Here is a 26,299-nt window from a genome sequence, read left to right on the forward strand (position 1 = left end):
GGAACCCTACACTTTGAGATCCCCTAGGACAGGAACTCCTTTCAGCTCCCGATTTGGAAAAGAGAAGGGCGGGGCCCCCGCGGTACCGTCGAGCCAGTTGGATGAGGCTTTCTTTGGGACCTTGTCGCTGCATTCCCACCCACCCTACCCTGACGCGGCATATTTGAGGATGGAGGCTACCGGGTACACCCAAGATTGTGCTGGGAGGGTCGAGGGACCCTCCCGGTCACGGGAAACAAGCGGGGGTGAGTGTCGCAGCCTGTGGGGTGACTAGCAGGAAATGGCACGCGAAGCGCATCATTTCGACTTTCTACTCTTACTGTACTCATTCCCCGAGTGACCACGGCAAGGGGGAGGGGGTCGGAGAGAGAAAAGCCTTGCGAAATGGGAGAAAAAATAGTTTTGAGAAACTAAAGCTGCAGGCGGCGGGTGGAAAGGAATGACCGGAGTTGTAGTGAAACCGGCAGCTGCGGCGAGCTGGGAAGCCGCTGGGAGGGGAAGAGGCTGGGCTTAAGGCAACCTGCTGCGGGGTGTAGACAAAGGCGGCTTGGGAGGCGGAGGCCGGGGCGGGATCGGTCGCTACTATCAGCCTGGGGAGAGCGCCAGCGGCTGGACTCCCGCGTGGAAACCCGGGAAATTCACCAGCCTCCCCTTCAGGGCAGGAATGCCCGGAGTATGCACCAAGCTAAGAACCCAGAGGGAAAAAGTAAGTTTGGGAGAGGACTTAGCCGATTTTGACGGTCTTTGAACTCTGAACTCCTCTTGGAGGCATGCCTTCGCCGATGCGTTCCCTCTTCATCGTTTCTGTCTCTTGTGTCATCGTTTTCATCGTGTTTTGCGTGTTCAACTTTGGGGGAGAGCAAGGCTTCCAGAAGCTAAATAACTCAGACACTTGGATGCTGACTCAAGTTTGCACATCCCTTATCAAAGACAAAACAGCATTACTCTGGAGAAACAAACTGATGATGTATGAGAAGTCTTCCTGCAAGGCATCCGTGACCCAAAGCCACTACATCACGGAGCCCTTATCCAAGGAAGAAGCCGAGTTTCCTTTGGCATATATCATGGTCATCCATCACAACTTCGACACCTTTGCAAGGCTCTTCAGGGCTGTTTACATGCCTCAGAACGTCTACTGTGTACATGTGGATGAGAAAGCGACAGTTGAGTTTAAAGACTCAGTGGAGCAGTTACTGAGCTGCTTCCCAAATGCTTTTCTGGCTTCCAAGATGGAGCCCGTGGTCTATGGTGGGATTTCCAGGCTCCAGGCTGACCTGAACTGCATCAAAGATCTTGCAGCCTCGGAGGTTCCGTGGAAATACGCCCTCAACACCTGTGGGCAAGATTTCCCCCTGAAAACCAACAGGGAGATCGTTCAGTATCTGAAGGGATTTAAAGGGAAAAACATCACCCCTGGGGTGCTGCCCCCAGCTCATGCAATTGGGCGGACTAAGTATGTTCACCGGGAGCACCTAGGCAAAGAGCTTTCCTATGTGGTAAGGACCACAGCCTTGAAGCCGCCTCCTCCCCACAATCTCACCATCTACTTTGGCTCTGCCTATGTGGCTCTGTCCAGAGAGTTTACCAACTTTGTCCTCCACGACCCACGGGCCCTTGACTTGCTCCAGTGGTCCAAAGACACCTTCAGTCCGGATGAACATTACTGGGTGACGCTCAATAGGATTCCAGGTATGTAGGATTCCCTATTTCATGTGAAGGCAACATTCTGTGCTTGAAAGGGCTTTTCGAGCGCCTGCTCCTTTTCGATTAGGAGATAAAAGCTGAAGTATGTAGTTTTCACCTGAATTCTTTCTAAACCCTGAAAGAATGATGTTCTTTAGGTGACAATTCAGAAGTCTAACCAAGCCAAACCAATACCTCTTAGTGGTATTGATCTGCAGTTCGTTGTGTTCTCTTGCATTTATCATCTTATTAAATCTTTGCCGCAGTCAGGATGAATTGCGCCCCATCCCCTCTGGTGTTCTTTCTTTCCCCCAGATTTGTCAGAATTGCTGTAACCCCAGGGCCATTGGCTTGGCCACTACCCTGCCCATTCCTAGTTTCCCCCTCATCAGCCAGATGTCATCAACTCTGAGAAGCTGAACTGACCATCCCACTCTTTTCCTTCAGAGATTTTCATCATCTTCTGGAATTATTAAATCTACTTATTTGCATGGATTTGTTTTTGGCCTTGTCTGCATTAGCTCTGTGAGGCGGGTCATTTTCTATTTTACCTGCTGTATCCTCCTTGCAAAGAACACATAGTAAAATGCTCAATAAAAAAATGAATGAATGAATGAGGCAAAGCATGAGGCTTTACTGTGGCACCACAGCTGTCTCCCTAAGACCCAGTAGGCAGAGAAATATTTGGACTCATGCACGTACCACATCATAGGCATCACATTTTAAAAATATATTTATTTTTAACTTCAGATAAATAATGAGATTCCAGGAGACGCTCTTTCCTTTCTCATCTAAACAGTTCTACCTGTGCTAATGGACCAGATCAATGATTTTTAAAACTATATAAAACATGATTGGATTTCTTCTGAAGGAAACAGCATGCTTTGGACTCACTGAAAAATACAAAATGGATCTCTGATGAACTCGACAGCATTATTATAGCTAGAGAAAAACAATCATTGTTCTGGTTTTTGGGGGGCTGCCAAGTTGGAAACACTGGTAGGTGCTCTTAGACTGCAGGGCAGGGCCTGCTGGGCGATAAACACGCCAGCATTCTCTGGAAAATGCCGTGTTTGGTCTCTGAGTCCCAGGGTGACTGGCTGGGGAACAGGGCTTGCTCCCATCAATGCACACTCTCTGTCCTGACCGCCCTCTGCCTAGGGCCTCCGCCTTTTCACCTTTTACGTGTTGTTTCCATCTTGGGTGGGGAACATTAGGTCCTTAGAGGCTGGTTTTCATGTTTAAATGTTTATTCCCTTTGTGTTTTCACTAGCCTCTTGAGATTTATAATGGTTTGATATGAGCCACGTGGTTCCAGAGATATCATATTGAGATGAAGGCAGTTGTCACTTCACAAAAGCCAGAATTGTCATTTCTTAAAAAAAGGAAAAAACATGGGTTTGGGGTTAGTGTTAAATGTCTGTGTTTGCTTAGCAGAGGGATGGTTAGTCTTAGCAATGTCAAATCAACTTAAGAAAATCAAGGAAAAAATGATCTTTCACCGCCCTCCTCCCGCCCCCTTTTTCCACCTTAGTCCCCTTCTCCTTTCCAGCCCTGGTGAAATAAAGGCAGGAGGCTGAGAGTGATATACCTGGATAGGCTCAGGAGACAAGACCATTTTTGCCGTAGGTTCGTGGGGTAGCTCCCTGCCTTCTGCCCTTTCTTGGTGAGTGTATGGTAGTGGTGGTGGTTTAGTCACTAAGCCGTGTCTAACTCTTGTGACTCTGTGGACTGGAGCCTGCCAGGCTCTTCTGTCCAGGGGATTTTCCACATAAGTCGTCTCTTGGAACCTCCTATCTCCCCAGCTACAAAATAAAAGACCCAATAGGCAAGACCCGTTTTTTTTGTTCCTACATATGCCTCCTTTTTTTTTTTTTTTGCAGAGGGCACAATACTCAGAACCACATAAACACATAGCACGCAGCTGTTGAGAACTTGTAGAAAGGCCAAGATACTGGTGAGTCTAGACTCCCTCACTCTTGTTGCCCCTTGGCCTTGGCAAGTGCATGTCATCACCCCTATGGGAAACTGGAGGTGAGGGCTTCGCGCTGAGGACCCTCAGTGATCTGATTCTTCAAGGGATGCCTTTCAGAATATGCCACTTCCCAGGGGCTTGTCACCTTCTTCTCTTACATTCCGGGTGGCATCCTGGTTCAGGGAGCTGGCAGGAGGATATCCTGCCCAAAGGTGGGCCCTTCCCGAATCACAGGTGACAGAAAATAAGCCATCAAGTGCTCTGGCCCCGCTGCTGGACCGCCCCTTCTTCAAAGGCGACGCCAGTGCTCCAGTCTCTCCGGCGGTTTTCCACTGGAGCGTTCTCTGTGACTTAGGATCGGGTGCGTGAACCTGGTTCTTTATTAACAGGCACCCTTTGACCATATCAGCTCTTTCCTTCTCTGTGTCATGTTTTAAGGGGAAAAGTCCTTTGATAAACACAACATAAACATCTTTCTCCAAGTTCAGATAGTGCTTTTCCTTGCCTCCCTCAAAGTTTCCTTCTCTCTCTGTCTCACACATCCTAAAAGATCTTTTTTTACGTAGTTATTTATTTACCTCCTTGGCTGTGCCAGGTCTTAGAGGGATCTTTAGTTGTGGCTTGCAAACTCTTAGTGGTGGCAGGTTGGATCTAGTTCCCTGACCAGAGATCGAACCTGGGCCCCCTGCATTGAACGTGCAGAGGCGTCTTAGCCACTGGACCACCAGGGAAGTCCCGCTAAATATCCTAAAGTGTTTGTGTTAGAAAGACCCTGCACAGACATATCGTGCTCCCTGAAACACCCACGAAAGGACTGACCATGAACATACTAGGATCCTGTTTGTGAATGATATCAGAAAACTAAAGAAGAACAGTTTAAAATGAGTGACTCCATGAAAGTATATTCATTGCGGTAGGACGGAATCGCATATCCTCACACTGCTTTTTTTTTTTCTATGTTGTCTTTCTATTGAGACAATGAATTCTCTCTTGGTTTCCAACACTTAGGTTTTCTCTAACTCTGTTAGAATGAGAAATGGTGCTGGCCAGGCCAGAGAGAGTCCTTCTTTGGGGGAGGCCAGGAAGAACGGCTCTCATTCCATCCTGTGTGGCTGTGTACAGATGGATTATCTCGATTTCTACCTTCTGGCCACATTCTCAAAGGAAACCCTTCAGGAGCACGAATTTCTCTGACTCATGCTATAGAGCGTGGGGTTTAGGGTGAGCCTGAGGCTCTATCCTGTGCCCCCAGTATGAATTCTGGTTCCTGCTGATGTTTCCGAACTTCTCCAGTCTTTGTTATCACTGCTATCTGTCACCTGAAGAAAAGCCTGTTTTCTCTAGTTTTTCTGGTTATTCCCATAGCATTTTCTTTGGCTTGTCTGCCCCAGGGCAGAGTGCCAGAGACCACTGAGATGTTTTAAGTCTTGTGTGGTTGTTGAGTGTCTGCAGAAGCCAGTGCTGGTCAAGCTTTTTCACAGTCCCTTCCACAAGAAGCTCACTTGTCTTCTTGTCCCACTTTACAGTGGATCTAACGAAAACCTAAAACTAGACTTCCCTAGCGGTCCAGTGGTTAAGACCCTGCCTTACGGTGCAGGAAACGAAGATCCTGCACGCCACAGCTAAGGAACCTGCATGCCGCAGCCAAAAAAGGGCTTAGAATAGTTTGAGAAAAAAAGAAAAAGAAAAGGCAAAACTGCTCCATGCTTTGACTTTAGCTCCTTTTTACCCCCCCTCCCTGTTCTTTTGGATTTTTGCTCATCGTTCCTCTGACCTTTCTCATGCCATGAGGCCTTTCTTCCATAAGAATGTTTTCATTTGCCTTTTCCTCTTTCCATTTTGTATACTTTTGTTTCTTTTGAGCCCCTTCATCAAATAGATTACCTCAACCTCAGAAATGACCACATTTCCTCATCTTTCAGTACTAAAAATAGCATGTTTCTTACTTTGATTTATTTTGCTTTTTTAACTTTGAGTTTTATTTATACGTGGACTTTCTTTGGGTGTGTGTTATGACTCTTTGAGGTGCATGTGACAGAAATGCAACTCGAAGTTGCTTAAACAAACGCACCAGGATTTACCGGATCGTGTCAACAGAACTGAGGTGTCCAAGGAGGGCCTCCAAGTAAAGCTAGACCACGGCGCCAAACAGTGTATTTCAGATTCTAATACACCAGAGTCCTCTCTGTAAGGTGACCAGTTGTCCCTATGTGCACATGTCTGAGGGAGCATCTTGGGCATGGGCCTTCCATGCTAAAGCCAGGGAAGTCCCAGTTTGGTCTGAGATGGTCACTGTATCTCTGAGTAGATGGTTTTCAGTTTCTCCCTCCCCACATGGTGTCAGAGAGACTCAGAAGTAGCCCCAAGTGTTTGCTTCTCACAGCTGGCCCTCTCGGGAGAAAAGAAAGGTTTTTATTCCTGACAGTCCCAGCAGCAGCTCAGGGGAGTCATCAGAATAGCCGTGTAGCACAGACGTTGAAAGCTGGACCCAGGAGCCGACCAACTGCTCTGCCATTTACAAGGCATGTAACTGGACAAGTTACCTAAATGTGGGAGCCTCAGTTCCCCCATCTGTAAAATGGAGGAAATAATGATGTTTACATCAGATCTGTGAGGCTTCAATGAGTTTGGCCAGTGCCCAGCACATATTTTGAGCGTTCATTTTTTTTTATTGTTGTTACGGTTATTATTATCATGTTCTTCACCTGTAATATAGATATTCATTCAATAAATTTATTTTATTGAAATATAGTTGGTTTACAATGTTGTATTAGTTTCAGGTATATAGCAAAGTGATTCACTTATGCATACATACATACATATCCCATTTTCAGATTATTTTCCCTTACAAGTTATTACAAAATATCGAGTATAGTTTCCTGTGCTACACAGCAGATCCTTGTTGATTATCTGTCTTTTTAGATGTTTATTTGGCTGCCCCAGGCCTTAGTGGTGACACGTGGGATCTTTAGTTGTGGCACGCAGAATCTAGTTTCCTGACCAGAGATCAAACCCAGGGACCCTTCATGGGCGCACACAGTCTTAGCCACTGGACCACCATCGGAGCCCCAGTTACCTATTTTATATATAGTAGTGTGCCTCTGGGCTTCCTGGGTGGCTCAGATGGTAAGGAATTTGCCTGCAACGCAGGAGGCCCAGGTTCAATCCCTGGGTTGGGAAGATCCCTGGAGAAGGGAATGGCAACAACCCGCTCCAGTATTCTTGCCTGGAGAATTCCATGGACAGAGGAGCCTGGTGGACAAGATTGAGCGAAGACTGGAGGGCACTGTGTCTGTGTTCATTCCAAACTCATAATTATCCCTCCCCCCACCCTACTGAGCACTTGGACACTGTGCTGAGTCTGAGATAGAATAGTGAATAAGCATATTCTGGGCTTCCCTGGTGGCTCAGATGGTAAAGAATCTCTCTGCAATGCAGAAAACCTGGGTTCTATCCCTGGGTCAGGAAGATCCCCAGAAGAAGGGAATGACTACTCACTCCAGTGTTCTTGCCTGGAGAATCCCATGGACAGAGGAACCTGGCGGGCTACAGGCCACGGGGTCACAAAAGAGTCGGACACGACTGAACGACTATCGCCTTCACTTTCAAGTATATAATAGTGAGTAACAGATCAGGCCCCTCCTTTCATGGAATATCCTAGGAGACAGACAATAAAAAGCAGACTGATAAGATAATTAGACTCTAAGTGCGATGAAGGAAACCCAGGAAGGGACCAACCTCTTGGTGAAAGCAGACATGAACTGCAGCTGCAAAGTGAGGAGAGCCGTGGGAAGGAGTAGGGGGTTCCCAGCAGGGGGATGAGGGGTTGCCAAGACCCCGAGGTGAGCAAGGGTTCCGTGTGTCTAGGAGCCAGAAAAGCAGCCAGCGTGGGGGCCCAAGGGATCGAGGGTGAGAGCTGGACTCAGCGTGATGTGGGTGAGGCCCTAGTATGGGGGTTACGGGGGGAACTTGACCCGGCAGCGCCCATTCATAGGATTATTAGCAGCAGAGGCAGGGGCTTGGCTCCTGCCAGGGACCCGGTGAATGGTCCGTGAGTGGGGTCTGGCTGTCGGCCTCCTTTCCGATTCCTGTGCCATCACCCCCTCTCTGCTCATCTCTCTCCGACGATAGTCTAACTTCCTTTCCTAACAACTTCCCCTGATGCCGTTCTCAGCCTGCTTTAATCCATCCTCCAGTGACGGAATGACCTTGATAAAAGCACTGTGGTCCTGTGACCGCGTCTCTCTCCTTAGACGCTAGCCGTGGATCCCCGTTACCTAAGCGTGACATCCTGGCCCCTCTGCTGGAAGGGGGCTCATTGCCATGTGGCCCCCTTGACCTTCAAAGGGCTCAGCCTCCCTGCCTGGAGTCTTGCTGGTCCCCCCGCCCGGAGGCTCTAGAAGGCTCTGCTTCCCTCTCCCTCCTCTGATTGGCATGTGCTTTTCTTCAAAGATTCAGCTCAGAGTCACATTCTCTAAAGAGCCTTTCCTGATGCTCACTCCGATGGACTCCATCTCCGCCGTATCCCACGTACTCCTGTCAGTCTTGCGGTGCTGTGTCCTTGTTCCGAGAGGCCCTGGGAGACTGACCTACAAGGGTAGCACCGGCACCAGCTAATTTCTTTTTCCTTATTCCCTGCACAACGTCTGGTGAATGAGCAATGGAGTCCTAGCTCCTCGGAGACATTTAACTTGTGCAAACTCAACTAGATTCTCTCTCTCTCTCTGTCTCACACACATGTACGTGCACACACACAGTGTATGTAAGTTTAAATGGTCTTCCCTCCCTTGCCCACCATTCCACACAATGAGTCTGGGGTCCACAGGTGCATTCTGCTTATTTCCGTGAGGAGGTCTTGGTTTTCAGGGCTCACCAGCCTTAAAGAGACAGCGTGATCTCATGACTCGGCTCCTCAGCTAAAGCCAAGCTCTCCATCCGGTACTCATAAGAGCTCACTCTCTGGACCCAGATTCAAGGGAGAATGTGCCGTGTTGGAATTATGGACAGACTGTTTCGTCTTAACGGGGCTCCTTCCCAGGGCTTTCCTCCAGAGGAATTCTGACTGCACGCTGTCTTCCCCTTACCTGTTGACTTTGAAACCCAGCCTATCTGCGGTATGAGTACCTTCTCTAAATGTTTGTTGAGTTTATTTATTGGCTAGGAATTGGCAAGGTCAGGGCCCAAATTTAGATCATCTAACTCCTAATTTAGGGTTCTGCCTCCGATCCTCAATGCATCGTATAGAATCGCTCTTTTTGAAAAGTTGTTCTTACTCCGAAAAGGCAGACAGAGATAAAAGTGCCATGAAGGAATGATTGTCTGAAGCCAGCAGTCTTTGGACAATACTTTGTCACCCAGAACTTTGAGCGATGGCTTCCACCTTAGGAAAAAGTTGCCATGTGTGTTAAAAGGCATTGCTTTTATAATCCCTCTTTGGAAATGTATTTAAGTGGCTTCTGCTCTTTTCATATTCTTGGTCACTGACTGCTGAACTGCGACCTGGATAGTAGTTTAGAGCCACGGGTCTCAGTGAGATGTAGAACTGGGGAGAGTCTAGGTCTCAGGAAACATCCCCCGGGAGTCTTTGCCACGTTTGCTTTTTGGCTCTTGCTATTCCGTCTCCCTTGGTGACCTCATTGGCCTCCAAGCTCAACCCCATTCTGTCCTGATGAATCATAAGTCTCCATTGTGTTCCCCAGGCCCTCTCTGCATTCCTCCCAAGCCTTTGGGTATCTATTCCCGAGGCTCCCACTGGCCCTTGCTCACACCTCCCCATTTTATTGGCCTACTTCCCATAGTCCCCTTCTCCAGAACCCCAGGCACCGCCATCCTCCAAGTCAGCTGACATCTCCTCTCCCAGCGCCTCAGACCTGATCAGCACATTCCATACATTCTGCGTGTGTCCAGGAAGCATCACCATTGTGGTTCCATCGTTACTGCTCTAACTCCGGCCCGTGGTGCCGACCTGTCAAGTTGATCGTTAGACCTGTCCATGTGGTGTCTCTGGCCCACAAGTCTCCCTCTTCAAATCATTCTAACACTCTTGACATATTTTTCTTTGAAGAATAACTTCTCAATGCCAAAAGCCTCAGGGACTTTCAACAACAGCTTACTGAATTGTTCAATCCAATCGTCTCAATGTAGGACGTTTAAATCATGACCTGAATATGTCTACACTCAAGGCCTTGTCATGTGGGACGTGTTCTCTGGATTTTAATCTCAATTTTGTCAAGCTTTGTTGTAACTCCTTTATGTCATTCTGTGATCTTCTTTGCGCTATAATTGTGAATGTGGATATCATATTGCCCTGACAACTATTATCTCTTTGGGGTCTTTTATATTTTTGGCAGCTCAACATAGGGAGCATCCAGTGGAATAAGAATAAATATTTACTGAACTGAATCAAATGGAAATAATGTTTTATATGCCCATCAGCACTGCTGCCAACTCAGCTTCAAATCAACCACCCTCTCTGTCACCACACACACAGACACACACACACGCACACGTCTAGATCCCTTTGCCAAGTCTTAATGGGTCAGCTTCAGACTGCATCTTCTAGCATATTCAGGTTTTCTGGGAATTTTCCTGAAGTCCTTCCTCCCCTGGTCAACAGCAACAGGACTGTTCTCCCTCTCTCTGTTTTTCCAAAGCATCTGGTTCATCTTGGGAAGGCTGCTCAATGCCAAGTTCATCCTGGGGGCAGCACCAGTTCAAGCCAGACTGTGCCCCAATCCATGGTCCACTATCTGTGAACTTAACCAGTGGGCACCTACCTCTGCACCAAAGAAATGCAAAGAGCAGCCTAATAGCAGAAGACCCTACTCTAAAGACCAGATCTGGGTTTGTACAGGGCTGTTGCTTTGGGCAACAGTGACGGCAGTAACCCATCATCTAACGAAGAAAATAACCCTTCTAAGATTTTTAGTGATTTTTTTCCCCCTGGATCTTGGAGTGAACAAATCTGCAGTCTTAGAAAGCAATATCCAAAGCAGCAGTTATAGGGAATTTCATGTGTGGCATGGAGTGGTTAAAAACAAAAACCAAACCTACACACCAGCAGTTATATTATTTTTCTAACCAACCATTTCTCCTTTGCTTTCATATGCATTACATTTATTTTCATCACTACATCATTATTGATTGACTTTAATCTGTTTAGGTCAAGAATGATATGAAAGAATGCTGATTGAACTTAAGGCAATGAAAGCAAACATTCTGAGCCTTTTTTTTTTTTTTTTTTTGAGAGGAACATGGATCATACCGTTTAATGCAGACCCAAGGCCTTGCATTTTTTGGAGGTAGGGATTACTTCCATTACAGATTCTTTTCATGTAGATCACATAAATACAATGCATTGTGATGACCCCAATTCAAAAATTACATGCTGCAGCCCATATTAACACTGACAGCTCCTCATAGAGAAAAAGGAAATTAAATTTTCTTGGCCTAACTAACCAGTTCTTAATTGATTTCTCAATGCCTGTCTTTCATCCTCTGACCTGAACAGTATGTGACATTCTTTCTTGACATGCTTTAGACACAGCCATGGGTAGAAGGTTTTTTCCAAATGTCACTTCAGTTGTGTCCGAGTCTTTGTGACCCTATGGACTGTAGCCTGCCAGACTCCTCTGTCCATGGGATTTCCCAAGCAAGAATATTGGAGTAGGCCACCATTTCCTCCTCCAGGGGATCTTCCCAACCCAGGAATCGAACCTGAGTCTCCTGTGTCTGTTGCCTTGGCAGGCAGATTCTTTACCACTAGCGCCACCTGGGGACAGGCTCAAAAGGTTGTGGCACATGGGCTTAGTTGCTCTTAGGCATGTGGAATCTTCTGAGACCCTGCATTGGCAGGCAGATTCTTAGCCACTGTCCCTCCAGGGAAGTCCTAAGTTCCTAAGTGTATTCTTTCAGGCTCACTCTTATTATGCATCACTCTGTGCTCAAGCCACGGTGGCCTGAGGATATGTGTGGGAGGTCACAGAGTTTCTCTGCACTATCCTTTGCTAACTTTTGATGGTCTGCGTGGGCCTCTCACCCAGACCAGTGATTTCAACATTTCCTCTCCCTCCATCAGTTCAGTTTTCAGTTGCTCAGTCACGTCCAACTCTGTGACCCCATGGACTGCAGCACACCAGGCTTCCCTGTCCATCACCACCTCCCGAAACTTACTCAAACTCATGTCCATCGAGTCGGTGATGCCATCCAACCATCTCATCCTCTGTCGTCCCCTTCTCCTCCTGCCTTCAGTCTTTCTCAGCATCAGGGTCTTTTCCAATGAGTCAGTTCTTCGCATCAGGTGGCCAAAGTATTGGAGCTTCAGCTTCAGCATCAGCCCTTCCAATGACTATTCAGGACTGATCTCCTTTAGGATGGACTGGTTGGATCTCCCTCCATACTGATCAGTTGTTGAACATCTCCTGGTTGGTATATCTTTCAGCAGTGAGGGCTGAGGACCAATGATATCTAGGATAACAAAAACATTTTGGTTTGCCCAGGACTTTCTCACTTTTAGCACTAAAAAAAAAAAAAAAAAAAAAAAATCCCTTGTCCTGGGAAATTCCTTAGTCCTGGGCAAACTGGACAGTTGGTTACCCTAAGTACTGCCCTTACACATTCCCTCTCATCTTTCTGATGCCCAAGGCATCTTGGGGCTGAGAATTAGTGCCCTAGATATTTATGTTCCACTGATCATTTACTGGGTGGGAGGCGGGGGGAAGAGAGATAACCAAGACTACTCCGTTACATAGGTTACAACACATTTCAGACACACTGGAGGGTAGTAACCCAAACTACACCATCAGCCTGAGAGCGCTAACCAAAGGAGACCAGGGCTGAGCCTACCCTCCTTATAACAATTTTCCTTTGTTTTTGAGGAGAAAAAAATGAGTTCAAGGATATCCTTTAAAAGGAATGATTGGTAAATAGAAAATTTTGAGTGGAAAACCATTTTAGGGCTTCCTTGGTGTCTCAGTAGTGGACTCCACCTGCCAATGCAGGAGACACGGGTTTGATCCCTGATCAGGGAAGATCCCACATGCTGCGGATCAACTAAGCCTCGTGTACCCCAGCTACTGAGCCTATGCTCTAGAGCCCGGAGCCCCAAGGACTGAAGCCCGCACATCCTAGAGCCAGTGCTCTGCAGCCAGAGAAGCCACCGCAGTGAGAAGCCGCAACTAGAGATCAGACCCCGCGCGCCGCAACTAGAGAAAGCCCGAGCAGCGATGAAGACCCAGCACAGCCAAAAATAAATAAATAGATAAAATTATATTTAAAAAAAGAAAACACTTTAACCAGTGGGAAAACCAGGGGTGAGGATTTTCTTCTATCGAATACAGACACAGGACATATCCTGGAGGCAAATTTTATCCAGCTTTCATTTCTAGGAAAGCAGAAGAGACATCTGCTTGTGGAGATTCAGCCAAGCCACTCTGCCCCGACAAGCAGTCTAAACTCAAGACAGGTTCTGTGGGAAAGAGGCTAGTTTGAAGCTAGTTTGAAACTGAAAGCGAGGCAAGAATTTAATAAGGCTATTAAAACTAGAAGTTGGAGGAAGCCACTGGCTACCTCTATTTTAAGACGGTTTTGCTTTCATTTATTCGAATACGTTTAGAAGAGAAAGAGTGTCTTCAAGATACAGATTGTTGGTAGCAGCTGAATGATAAGATATTATCTCTTAGTAGAAATATCTCCGTGCCACTTCAACATTCAAAAATATGGGGGTGGAGGAGTTTGGTGGATGAGAAGGGTACCAGAAGTATGTCCAGATTTGAACAGAGGCAAAGTCTTCTCATGAATTTGCCGTCTTTTTTTTTCTCAGGGCAGACACTTGGAAACAGAGAAAAGTTGCACAGAAAGACAAATAGTCACTGATTCTGTCCCTTGAGATTTAGCGGAATTGAGCCAAAGATCAAATATGTGTGAGTTTGGTTTTTGCTTTGGCTTGGAAAACTGGAATTAAATCTAGGCAACTAACCATAAGAGGGGAAGAAATTGGCTGCCTCAAAGAGGCTGCCAGGGAAGTAGAAAAAAAGTAATGTGATCTTAGAAGAATAAGGGTAAGCTGGAGTGATGTTATGTGGAATAGTATAGAAAAATACAGGAGCCTTCCAAGCCAGATTGACTTTCAGAGACTTCCTATGACTCCTTTTTGAATATTCAGCAACTAAGATACAGTGATCCCAAGAAACTTTCTGAGGGCCACATAGTAAACAGCCGAACCAGATTTAAACCCTGCTCCAAAGCCTTGGTCTTCGCCAGCATGCTCTATCACAACCTTTTACAGGGTGCACCAGCCCACTGGGTCTCTAATAGGCGGCAACTACACTTCGAGAGGCTGCTACTGGGGGACTTCCCTGGTGTTCCAGGGGCTAAGATAGTGAGCTTCCAACGCAAGGGGCCTGGGTTCAATCCCTGGTTGGGGAACTAGATTTTTCATGCCATAACTAACACCCAGTGCAGCCAAATAAATTAGAGAGAGAGAGGCTGCAGTTGGGAATAAAGAGCAGTTCCCTCACTGTGGGATGCAGGAGAGGGCTGCAGAGGCTGGCTCTGCCTGCGATAACCACGGCTTTGATGGCGCCCACCTGTCCTTTGGGGTCTTTTAGGGCTTCCCAGGTGGTGCGAGTGGTAAAGGATCCGCCTGCCAATGCTGGAGACACGGGTTCGATGCCTGGGTGGGGAAGAAACCCTGGAAGAGGAAATGGCAACCCACTCCAGCATTCTTGCCTGGAGAATCCCCATGGGCTGAGGAGCCTGGCAGGCTATAGTTCATGGAGTTGTAAAGAGTTGGACATGACTGAGCGACTAAGCAAAGATGAAGAATGGCTCGTCAAGCCCTGCAGCTCTGCCTCACGAGAGGTACCCGGAAGGTCGATGGGTACTTCAGGCTCTGTGTGAACCATGTTTGGCAACAGAGAGAGATGCTATAAGATTTGTTGAATACACCTTCTGTGCAAGGTATCACTCTAAGCTCTTTTTGTGTACTAACCTATTAAGATCTCTTTGGAACGCTGTGAGGTCAGTGTCCTAGTATCTCCGTATTATAGAAGAAAGGAAACAGGCACGGAACCCCGTGTACTTTAACCCTGATGGGCTGTGTTGGGCATTCAGGCCAGTACAAGGAAGACCAACATTACCCTTTCTCCTCATTTCACATTTCTTCATCTGGAAAGTAATTATGAAGACTCTGATGTTATAAAATACAGGCCTGGAGGAACTTGATTATGATCTAGGAAAGAAATCAGCCAAGAACATACAACCTGTGGGCTAAATCTGACCTATTCTTTTACTGACCACAGGCTAAGAATGATTTTACATTTTTAAAGGGTAGTAAAATAAATTTTAAAAACCTATTTTATGACTTGAAAATAGTATGAAATGGAGATATCAGTGTCCATGGATAAAGTTTCGGCAGGACACAGACACACACTGTTGTGGCTACTTTCAGAACACAGTCTAGGGTTGACTGGTTGCCTCAGAAGCCAAACAGCTCACAAGCCTAAAATGCTTACTACCTGGCCCTTCACAGAAAAAGCAGTGACTTCTGCTATAGAAGCCTGTGATAGACAAGTTTTGGCAGAATTGTGAGTTTCCTGGGTAATTTAGAACCTGCTCTTTTGTGTGCAAAATGGTTAAACTAAAAAAGGAAAAACAAACTAATTTGAATAAGCATATTTCAGAACTGCCTTTTTAAATAGACTATGCAAAATATATGTACAAGAATATGTGAATGTATTTATATTTCACTAAATGTTAGTACTCTGCTTGATTTCAACCCCAGACTGCTAGGTTGGCCTGCACAGTTTTCAAGCCTTTTCACTAACTGATTTGATAATTTTATTTAAACATGTATTTATTTATTTATCTGGCTGCATCAGGTCTTTGCTGTGGCCCGAGAGATCTTGGCTGCATCCAGCAGATCTTTCTGGCACATGGACTCTCCTGGTGCTGTCCACAGGCCCTGTAGCCGTAGTAGCTGTGGTGCTGGGGCTTAGTTGCTCTGAGCATGTGGGATCTTAGTTCCCCAACCAGGAATCAAACCCACGTCCCCTGCATTGCAAGGCAGAGTCTTAACCATTGAACCACTAGGGAATTCCCTTATCCGATCATTTTATTAAATACTGTACAAATGCCAGTCATTCTTTAATCGAATGATCTTGAATTGTTTATTTTTCAGGTTAGCTTCCATTATAGGTTATTACAAGGCAATAACAAGGAATATAGTTCCTTGTGTTACACAGTACATCCTTGCTGTTTATCTATTTTATATATAGTAGTGTGTACCTATTAATCCTAATTTATCTCTCTCCTTTCCCCTTTGGTAACCGTAAGCTTGTTTGCCATGTCCATGAGTCTTTCTGTTTTGTATTTAGATTCCCTGTATTAATTTTTAGATCCACATGTACGTGGTATGTTTGTCTGACTTACTTTACTTAGTATGATATTCTCTAAGTCTATTCATGGTGCTGCAAATGGCAATATTTCATCCCTTTTTTATGGCTGAGTAATATTCCATTGTGTTCCACATCTTCCTAAACCAGTCATCTGTTGATGGGTATTTGGGTTGTTTTGGTTCCTTCACTATTGTGAGTGCTATGAACATTGGGGTGCATGTATCTTTTCATATTTGTCTTCATTTTTTCTGGATATATGCTCAGGAGTGGGGTTACTGGGTCATTTGGTACCTCTATTTGTAGTTTTTTATGGAGTTTTTCTTGAACCTACTTTACTCTGAGTCTATCACCTATTGACCAGAGGATGCCCAGTCTAACTGTTCTACATCCCTCTTCTAATTTGTGACTTCTTACCTGTTTAGTTCTAAGAAAGTGTGTTAGGATTGTGTCTAAACTAAAAGTAAATAAACTAAGCCTCAAGAGAGATTCAAGTACATGAGCTCTGATGTTTAAACCAAAGGTGAAAAATTGTATTGTGGGGGGCTGATGCAGTCTTCAGGGTGCTTGTGTGGGCATTCACTTGGGTCTTAAAAATTTGTTTAAAAAAAAAAAAAAAAAAATTTGTTTATTACCCCTAAATTTGTTCATTACTTGATAACATTTAAAGAGTTTGGAAATTTTTTTAATATAAAATTCAGATTTCTCCCTCCTCTTAAAACATTTGCAGAGCTGGCAGCATTGGCCCCATGACCCTACATGTTACTCACTGCTGGCTGTGAGAGGGAGCTGCTTACTGAAGGTGGCTCTTGTTCAGTCTCGAAGTTGTTTCCAACCCTTGGCAACCCCACGGACTGCAGCACGCCAGGCTTCCCTGTCCTTCACTATCTCCTGGCGTTTGCTCAAATTCACATCCATTGAGTCAGTGACTATGCCATCCAACCATCTCATCCTCTGCTGCCCCCATCTCCTCCTACCTTCAATCTTTCCCAGCATCAGGGTCTTTTCCAATAAGTTGGCTCTTCACATCAGATGGCCAAAGTATTGGAGCTTCAGCTTCAGCATCAGTCCTTCCAATGAATATTCAGGGTTGCTTTCCTTTAGGACTGATCTCCTTGCTGTCCAGGGGACTCTCAAGAGTCTTCTCCAGAACAGTTAGAAAGCTGTAGGTGGGGCAAGCACTAACGACTCTTCACCACCGTCCCCACCTTCTCTCAGCCTCCCCAACACCACGGCCAAGTGTTAACTGCCGCTCAGGAATTCACTAGCCCCATTTTTCCTGCCCTTCACCAGCTTAACCTACTTTTTTTTTTTTTCACTTTTTTCACTTACCTGTCTGTACACATTCAGATGTATGAATCCAGCCTATGATGTGTGATCTTTATTTTGGTTGCCAGGAGACCTTTTCTTGTTTACCTTCTGGGTTTCGATATGGTCGAAGTGTTTGAGGTTGTCAGAATGACACAGCTCAAGCCTTGGGTGGGAAGCTGGATGGTGTGACCTTGGTGGACCTGAGAGCACCCAACAAAAACCAAAAACTATTGCCTTGATGCAGTAGCCAGTACTCGCGCTGAAAAAAAGCAGCAGAGCTTTAAGGACTTGAGAACAGATCAGGCCCAGGCTGTAACCCTGCCTGGACAAGAAGGCATTCATGTTTTACCTCTGAGAGCCCAGCTGGGGTGGACACGCAGCTCAAATGAGGTTAATGAGGACTGAAGCTGTTGGGGGAAGCACACCGACTGAAACCGCCCACCATAGCAGGCACCATAGCAATTATTTGCATGAGTTATTTTACGACAGAAGGTCTTGGTGAGGAGCACAGGAACTGATAAGGCACCGTCCTCCGGAAGAGTTCGGGAAGGGTCAAAAGGAGACGCCACTGTGTCCTACCGCTCCCAGAATCCTTCTCGCTGGCGTCCATCTTGGCTGAGCAGCGTGGGCGCCACCGGGAAGGACCGTGAGTCGGAGTGATTGGCCAAAAGCAACCCGGAAACGAATCCCATGGCCATAAAACCCCAGACTGTGAGCGACACGGCAGAGCGGTTCTCCTGGGTTCCCTGACCCTCCTGCTCTCCACCCGGACGCCTCTTCCCAGCAAAGTCTCTTCCTTTGTCAGCGCGTGTGTCTCCTTAGGCAATACATCTCCAAGTGTTAGACAAGAGCCCACCCTGGGGTCCTGCAAGGGGTCCCCCTTCCTGCAACAAAGTGATTGTAGAGGGAAAAAAGATCCCGCCTCATTCTCCAAAAGCTCCCGGCCCCGCCTAGCCTTTTTTTGTTTTGATGTTTGAGCTGAACTCACTATGTGTCTATCTCCTTGTGCTTGCTGGCTCCTTGATTGTGACCATAAACATATCCTGGGGGCAGAGAGAGGCAGGGAGTGATACAGAATGTCCACTTGACGACAGTTTTCAATCTGTTAAGCCAACCGGAGGGAGGAGGACAGATATCCTGTCCTGGTTGGAAGGTATTAGCTTAGCCTGCCCAATTATTTGCTGGAGGAAAATTATTTGCCTGCTCAGTTGCCTCAGATACCAGGCAAAACAAACCTCCTGCTGGGCCAGCCACATCAAAAGGCATCGCACTCTCATCTCCGGCTGCTCCTCTGCTGCCGCTGCTAAGTCGCATCAGTTGTGTCCGACTCTCGGTTGGCTCAGGAACTTTCCCCAGACGTATACTTCCCACCCACCTGCCTTGAACGCACTCCACCTTTTGCTGAGCGCTGGAGGCACCTGGCTCAGGTGAGCTATGAGAAGCCATCTGTAATGTGACCAGACCTGCTGAGCTTCTCTTCCTGGCTTCCCTGAAAGACACTGGAGGAGACTTCCAGGAATTTTGCTCAGTCCCGAAACCTTTGTTCTCCCTTCAGAGTAAGGAAGTAGGAGCGGGGTTGGGTGGAGGGGGGACTCTTTGGAGCTCTCTCAAGTGACCTCCAGTCTGAGGATGTCAGGCTGTTAAACAGACCCGATAGCTAGTTATGCCGCATGTGCTAGATAATACTGTGTCAACAGCTCCAGTTATCTGAAGCTCTGTGTGAAATGGGAACCAACCTTTTGCCTCTGGGAACAAGCTATCACCTTTCTCCCAGGCAGGTGGAACTAAAATGCGTTTCATTTATGCCTCCACACTGACTCTTGAATATCAAGTCACTCCTAGCTTCCTCTGCCCTCATCCTGTGCCCTTGAAAGTGTAATTCTTTTTTTCCTCTACCCATGGACATATATATGCTACGTAACATCATTAGAAACTGTCTGATTTAATTCAGGGAACACCTACCTTGCCATCAGATTTTTTTTTTCTCCTCCAATAATCTTCTACTTAGGCATGTTGCAAGGGGTTTTTTTTCTTATCTGTGTCTGACTTATATGCCCAAAGGTAGAGGTAACACTGAAATGAAATAAAGTGGCAGAGACCCAGAAAAAGAAATAAACCCGAGGAGGAGAAATCCACAGGCAGCAGTTTTCAAGGACTGCTAGCTTGGCGGGGTGAGCCAGAGAAAGGAGAACCACTTAATTTGAAAAGGAAAGGGAAAGCGTGAGAAGGGAGATCAGGCCACAAAGATTGGATGGAGGGGGGGCGGAGTGAAGCCCGGGAAACAGCCCCGGTGAAAGGAGCCGGCACTCCAGACTTTGCTGAGATCCACTGGCGTCTTGTATGCAAATGAGAAGGGCTTCCCGGAGCTGCCCTGAGCCCGGCGCCTTTTGCCAGCAGACGGGTGGCACCACGGAGGCCAGAAGCCCAGGACGCTTTAAGAAGCATCTCTGGTCGTTGCCAGGAGAGGATGGACAGCACCCAGAAGCAGAGAGTAAATGCGGATTAAAGGACCCAGCAGAAGGAAGCCCTCTTGAGAAGCTGTTGAAATTCCAAGACTGGCAAAAGAAGTCAGTTCCACCTCTTCACTCTTGTTTCAGGAACCAATTGTTTCTCAGTCTTTGGAGAGAGATTCCTTCCCCAGGGAAGTGAAAATAATGAACTTCTGGAAGTATTGGTTTTTTGCTTTCATGGGAGTCAGTGTGGTTATTTTTGTGATCCTTTACAGTGGCCAGTTAAGCCAACCAAAAAGTCACAGGAATAGCTCCGTTGAAAGGGACTTGGGGATACACGCCTGTAAGGATGCCTTAGATGAGAAGTCAACCTTCTTGTGGGAAAAGACATTGATGTCCCCCGTGGGAAGTGTCAATTGCAAGGACTACCTGATCCAGAATCGCTACATCACAAGGCCTTTGTCGAAAGAAGAAGCCGAGTTCCCTTTGGCATATGTCATGGTCATCCATAAGGACTTTAACACTTTTGAAAGACTCTTCAGGGCCGTCTACATGCCCCAGAACATCTACTGCGTTCACGTGGATGAGAAAGCCACAATTCAGTTTAAGAAGTCTGTGTGGCAGCTGCTGAGTTGCTTCAAGAATGCTTTTCTTGCTTCAAAGATGGAGCCTGTGGTCTACGCAGGAATTTCCAGGCTCCAGGCTGACCTGAACTGCCTGGAAGACCTTTTAGCTTCTGAAGTTCCATGGAAATACTCCATCAACACCTGTGGGCAAGATTTCCCCCTGAAAAGCAACAGGGAGATCGTTCAGTATCTCAAAGGATTTAAAGGGAAAAACATCACCCCCGGGGTGCTGCCTCCCGACCATGTGGTAAAGCGGACACGATATGTCTACCAGGAGCACTTGGACAGAGGTGGGTCCTATATGAAAAATACCGGTATTTTGAAAACCTCCCCTCCCCACCAGTTGACCATCTACTTTGGCACTGCCTACGTGGCCCTCACCAGAGAGTTTGTCAAGTTTGTCTTCCAAGACCAAAGGGCCATTGATCTGCTCCAGTGGTCCAAAGATACCTATTCTCCTGATGAACATTTCTGGGTGACTCTTAATAGGATCCCAGGTGGGTATGAACTTCCATTCCTGTTGGGTTTTTATTTTCCCCTTATCCGTAGATTGAGTTTGCTAACATTCAGCTCTTCTTTGAAATTATTTGGGAAAAAAGAAAAAAATGCCTGGAAAGTGATTAGTCAGCTTGCTTTTTAGTGGCAACTCTACTGTCTTATGGGCCTCCCTCGTGGCTAAGATGGTGAAGAATCTGCCTGCAATGCAGGAGACCTAGGTTTGATCACTGCATTGGGAAGATCCCCTGAAGGGATGGAATAGAAACCCACTCAAATATTCTTACCTGGAGAATCCCATGGACAGAGGAGCCTGGCAGGCTACAGTCCTTGGGGTCCCAAAGAGTCAGACACAACTGAGTGACTAACACACACACTACCATCTTATAACTGTGCTATATAGTGATCTAAGAAATATGCCAGTTTCCTGGAGCACTGGCAAAACTACCTTTGAGGATGTATCACATAGTTCCTGACCTTGTGTTCAGTCTTTTTTTTTTTTTTTTTTTTAAATTGAGGTATAACTGACATACAATAGCTCAATCTTTTGAATAAATGCCTTTCATAGTCCTTGATAAGAACAATTGTGACATAGTGAGACTGATTTTGAATAAGCATCCTATGAATTGAAATAGGTGGTGTTTCTCTTAGAGGCTGTTACACTATATTATACTGATGCTCAAAGTTCACGGGGCTGTTTCATCTTTGGATGTTTACAAATTATCACTCTGGCTTGAACGTCTCTAGTCTCAAACCTGACCAGGTGTCCAGGTCTCAACTGACTTGGTTCAGTAAATCTAGTCTGATATTTTATTGCCTGGGAGAGTGAATCACAGTGAGTTGAAACATATGGAGAGACATTCTAGCTGGAGCTGACCTCAAGTCACTTCTCAATTGTTAAGTCCCATTTTCTTCTTAGAAATTCCCCTTTGCAGTCTCTTGTTTTGATATACTGTGAAGTCTTTCCCATTGTTCATGATAATTTGGGGCTAAGGTATTTGAGGCATGGAGGCAGGAAACAGCAGCAGATTCCCCCTTTAGATTCAGGCCTTGGTTTCTTTTCAAAGTTCTGTTTCCCATATGTTGTCTGGGAAGGTCCCTGTGACCTGTAGGGCTTCTTCCTGGTGATGTCCCAATGCACTGGTTTCTACTATTGCGCCAGCTTGCCTGTGGGTGTCAGCCCTGCGGGGAGGTGACCCCGAGCCTGCCACGCTTGAAATACCTCCCTTCTCTTGGCTGCAGTATCGCTCTTGTTGGCACATACGAGTGCTTCCTTCATACCTGAACGTGGACTCAGCAATTGTTAGGTGCCCGATAGCTCAGCATCCCTGAGGGCTAATCTAGAGTGGCGGTTACAGAAACCTACTTAAAGAGGGGCGGGAAAAGGACTGGCAAGGTGGTTGGGGACAGACCAGTAGTAATTTCAGTGAATTTCAGACAATAGTAAGTTAACAGTTCACAAAGACTTGCAGAAGGGGGTGTGAATCCACATTTTTCACAGTGTAAGTTGTAACTGAAAGTGGGGTGCGGTGGCTTGCCGCTCAGAAGAACCAAGGTTGGTGGGAAGGAAGGTTTGCTTTATTTTGGATGCTAACCATGAAGTGGGGAGGGCAGACTTCTGTCCAAAGGAGGGCTTTCCCCTACTGACAGCAAGTGGGCAAGAGCTTCTATAAGCTGAGGGAGGGGCTACGGGCAGAAAACAGCACAGTCAGTGCTGACAGTCATCTTGAAATTGGTCATCAGTTGTTGGTTTGCTCCAATTTCCTTGACACCAGTTCTCAGAATTGTGGCGGCTTATGTCATGGCTGTTGTCTTACCATCAAGTAGTTAACTTACCTGAGGTTTCAGTATCTATAAGACAGCTCACAGGATACGGCTCAGATATTTATCTTTAGCCCTTGAGAAGGAACTCAAGATCCTTGACTATGCTTAATGACAGCATTATTATTATTTGATCTCCTTTGACTATTTTCTTTTGTTTCTGCATTTTCTTACTTCTCTGATTCAACTTATTCTTGGGCTAAAGTTTTTCCACAGACAAAAGGCAGGCAGAGGACATGGGGGGCGGGGGGGCAAGGACCATAGGCAGGGTCCTGCTCCATTTCACAGTGAGTGTTCATCCTAATTGTTCACAAATAAGTGTAAACATTCTGTACATGGCATGTGATACCGTTTTTGTTAATACAGTTTGTGCTGTGTATGTTATGCTCCATAGCACCTCTTTTAATTATGACAAATAATTATTGTTATCCTCATGTACAGATGAGGAAAATGAGGCTTAGGAGCAGCGGTAGTCGTTCAGTCCTGTCTGACTCTTTGCAACCGTACGGACTGTACCCCGCCAGGCTCCTCTGTCCATGAAATTTCTCCAGGCAAGAATACTGGAGTGGGTTGCCATTTCCTTCTCCAGGAGATCTTCCCAACTCAGGGATCGAACCCGGTTCTCCTGTATCCCAGGCGGATTCTTTACCATCTGAGCCCCTAGGGATGTGCTAGGTTCACACAGCTTGTCCAAGGCAAAGCTGGGATCTCCTGGATTTGCAAGCCCTGAAGACTGACGTGTTTCTCTTGTACCAGGAAAAGGAACAGTCTTGTTTTGTTTTTTTTCTTTGCTGTATATCTAAAGCAAATTCCCTGCAGAACCCCAGAAAGGTGAAAGGACAAGGTTGGAAGAAAAATGCAGAGAACAGTGAAAGTAAGCCCCACCTGACCACTCTAAGCTAGAAGTCAGGTTAGCAGGGATATGGAAGAGTGAGTGTGTGTGTGTGTGTGTGTGTGTGTGTGTGTGTGTGTTTGGAGACATAGGAAGGTGCCCTTGCTGGAACCGACCGCCACAACCCACCCAGGCTTCTGTACCTGCTCCCCAAGCCCGCTCTAGACCAGGCTGTGGTCTGGCTCTCCCTTCATGCAGCCAGTGGGCCTGGGAAGTGATCTTCAGGGCTCCTCTGCTGCTCATAGAAGATGGTGGGCGAGACCCATCCAGGCTGACTTTGAACCTAATCCCTGCTAAATGATAACAAAAAGAACACGAAGAATCTTGAGGACATCGTCTCCCTACAGAGTAGAAAAGAAGTCTTCAAAAACAAAACAAAATAAGAACATTGCACCATGTCTGTTTTCAGCAATTAACAAATACTTACTAAGCCCCGCGTGGTACCTGGCACTGTTCCGTGAGCTGAGGGTGGCTCTGGAAGGAGACAGGTGTGACTTTATGGAATTTAAGTTTTGAGATTTGAATGGTTGTGTATCAGGTTTAGTGACTTTTTTGTTCATCAGGGTTTAGTATGTTAAGCTAATCCCCCCTCCTACCCATGCCAACTCCTCAAAATGTTGTGGGTTGTTTTTTTTTTCCTCCTAATTATCCGTCCCTATGTTAAAAAACAAGGAATGTATTCAAGAGCTTTAAAATTTTTAAGTTAAATTTTTTTTTAACTCTATGAGCTGCTGATATTAATGCTTCCTTGTATTCTTCCAGAGATATTTTATTAAGTTTATAGATAATAAGATTAATTAAACATTGTGTGTGGAAAATAGTATGCTTTCTTTTTTATTTTTTAAGTTTACTAAATACGCAGGAAACAGAATGGTCCTTTTTTTAGGCACCCTATTGCTGACTCATTGGTAAAGACCCCGATGTTGGGAAAGATTAAAGGTAGGAGGAGAACGGGGCAACAGCGGATGAGATGGTTGGATGGCATCACCAACTCGATGGATATGAGTTTGAGTAGGCTCCAGGAGTTGGTGATGGACAGGGAGGCCTGGAGTGCTGCGGTCCATGGGGTCACAAAGAGTCAGACACGACTTAGCGCCTGAAAGAAAACAAATTGTGAGTGAGAAACAGAAGTTGACAAGATGTAACCTCTATTTAGATCATATGCAGACATTTAGGAAACTAATTTTCATTTAAAGTTTTTTGAAGCATTTCTGATTGTTCACGTGTTTGGTTTTTTGGCCATATCATGGGGCATCTTACCTTCTCTACCCATGACTGAACCGGTGCCCCTTGAAGTGGAAGCACAGAGTCTTAAACTCAGGACCACCTGGGAAGACCCATTATGTATTTTTTTTAATATATACATATTTTATTTTTTTTAATTTGGCCATGCCATGCAGCATGCATGATCTAAGTCCCCTGACTAGGACTTGAACCTGGGCGTGAACCCCTAGACCGCCAGGGAGCTCCCCAACAACCCAGCTGGACTCTCTGACCTGACCCCTCCCCTCCCTTACCCCAACTCTCTCCCCTTACTGCTATGTACGTAAGGCCTCACACTTCATACCCCAGCAACTACTTGGTCCTACACACTTCTGCGATTTTCCCTTAATTTTTTTTTTTTTTTTTTGTGGCTTTTTATGATGTCTTCTCTGAGCTACCCTTCCTATCATCTCTGACTATTCCTATGCATCCTTTGTAACCCTCCTTGGATGTCACCTCCTCCAGAAGCCATCCTTGATAACCCACCGCCCAGACGACTGGTGCTCCTATACACCCTGCCACCGCTCCCAGCACTGAATTATAACTACCTGCTAAGTGAAACGCCCCTCTGCCCTTCCTCCTCCGTGTTGCGTTCCTTTAGGGTGAGACATGTGACATCCATTTTCATCTTTTCCGTCACTCCCCCTACACTGTGACCTACTGCTGTGGCTGAAGAGGGCTCGATGCTTGTGGGTTGGGTCTGGGGAGGTGTTAGACGGTTAGGAGACACTGGATACACGCATATGTGTGGCTGAGTCACTGCTTTGCGCCTGAAACTGTCACGACATTGTTAATCAGCTATAAGTCTGAAAAAGAAAGTTCAGAGAGTGATGTCCCCTATCTGAGGTGGGGAGGAGTAATTTTTGATAGTAAGAATCAGAGGAACAGTAGGTAGGCTTGAAGGTATAATTCCATAAGAGATAGGCCAAAAAGTGATACAGTAACGAGAAAGATAACCAGTCCTTGTGGAATTATAAGAGTTTCAGCTGGAATGTTAATAGGGCAGAATCATTGCTTAGAAAACTGATTCCCAGGGACTTCCCTGGTGGACCAGTGGTTAAGACTCTATGCTTCCACTATAAAGGGTGCAGGTTCAATCCCTGGTCAGGGAACTAAGAGCTGAGTGGTCCAATAAACAAATAAAAGCTGGTTCCCAGGTAGCCAGCTGGGCCCCTGCAGTCTCCTCTGATGACCAGAGCAAGCACCAGTTCCCTAGGTGGATCCCGCCAGCTAGTTTCTGTCTTACCTGCCCTCAGTCTGAGTTTCTCCCACAACTCAGCACTTGCCCAGCCCTGCAGTTTGTCTCCCACTTGGCTACTCCCGGTTCACAGAGTGGGCTTCTTCTGGCTGAATTTGACCCAGAGTATCTCTTGGGAGCTTTCCTGGTTGCT

The 26,299-nt window shown here is 46.2% G+C and overlaps 1 protein-coding gene across 7 annotated transcripts in view; it reads left to right on the forward strand.

The window, feature by feature from the left end:
- GCNT2 (glucosaminyl (N-acetyl) transferase 2 (I blood group)) overlaps positions 1-26,299 on the forward strand; it is an 88,738-nt gene that overhangs the window by 31,772 nt on the left and 30,667 nt on the right. For 2 of the 7 annotated variants that reach the window (XM_043450278.1, XM_043450281.1), the window contains exon 1: positions 252-1,689. The exons of 2 other annotated variants lie outside the window; for them this stretch is intronic. In XM_043450278.1, coding sequence (XP_043306213.1) covers positions 771-1,689 — 919 coding nt within the window. In that variant the 5' untranslated portion in view covers positions 252-770. Of the gene's footprint in view, positions 1-251; positions 1,690-3,566; positions 4,535-19,341; positions 20,935-26,299 lie in introns of those variants that run through there. 3 more of the 7 variants (XM_043450284.1, XM_043450279.1, XM_043450283.1) reach the window with 3 other exon arrangements.

Source organism: Cervus canadensis, chromosome 28 (genome assembly GCF_019320065.1).
Source record: "Cervus canadensis isolate Bull #8, Minnesota chromosome 28, ASM1932006v1, whole genome shotgun sequence".
Taxonomy (NCBI): Eukaryota; Metazoa; Chordata; class Mammalia; order Artiodactyla; family Cervidae; genus Cervus; species Cervus canadensis.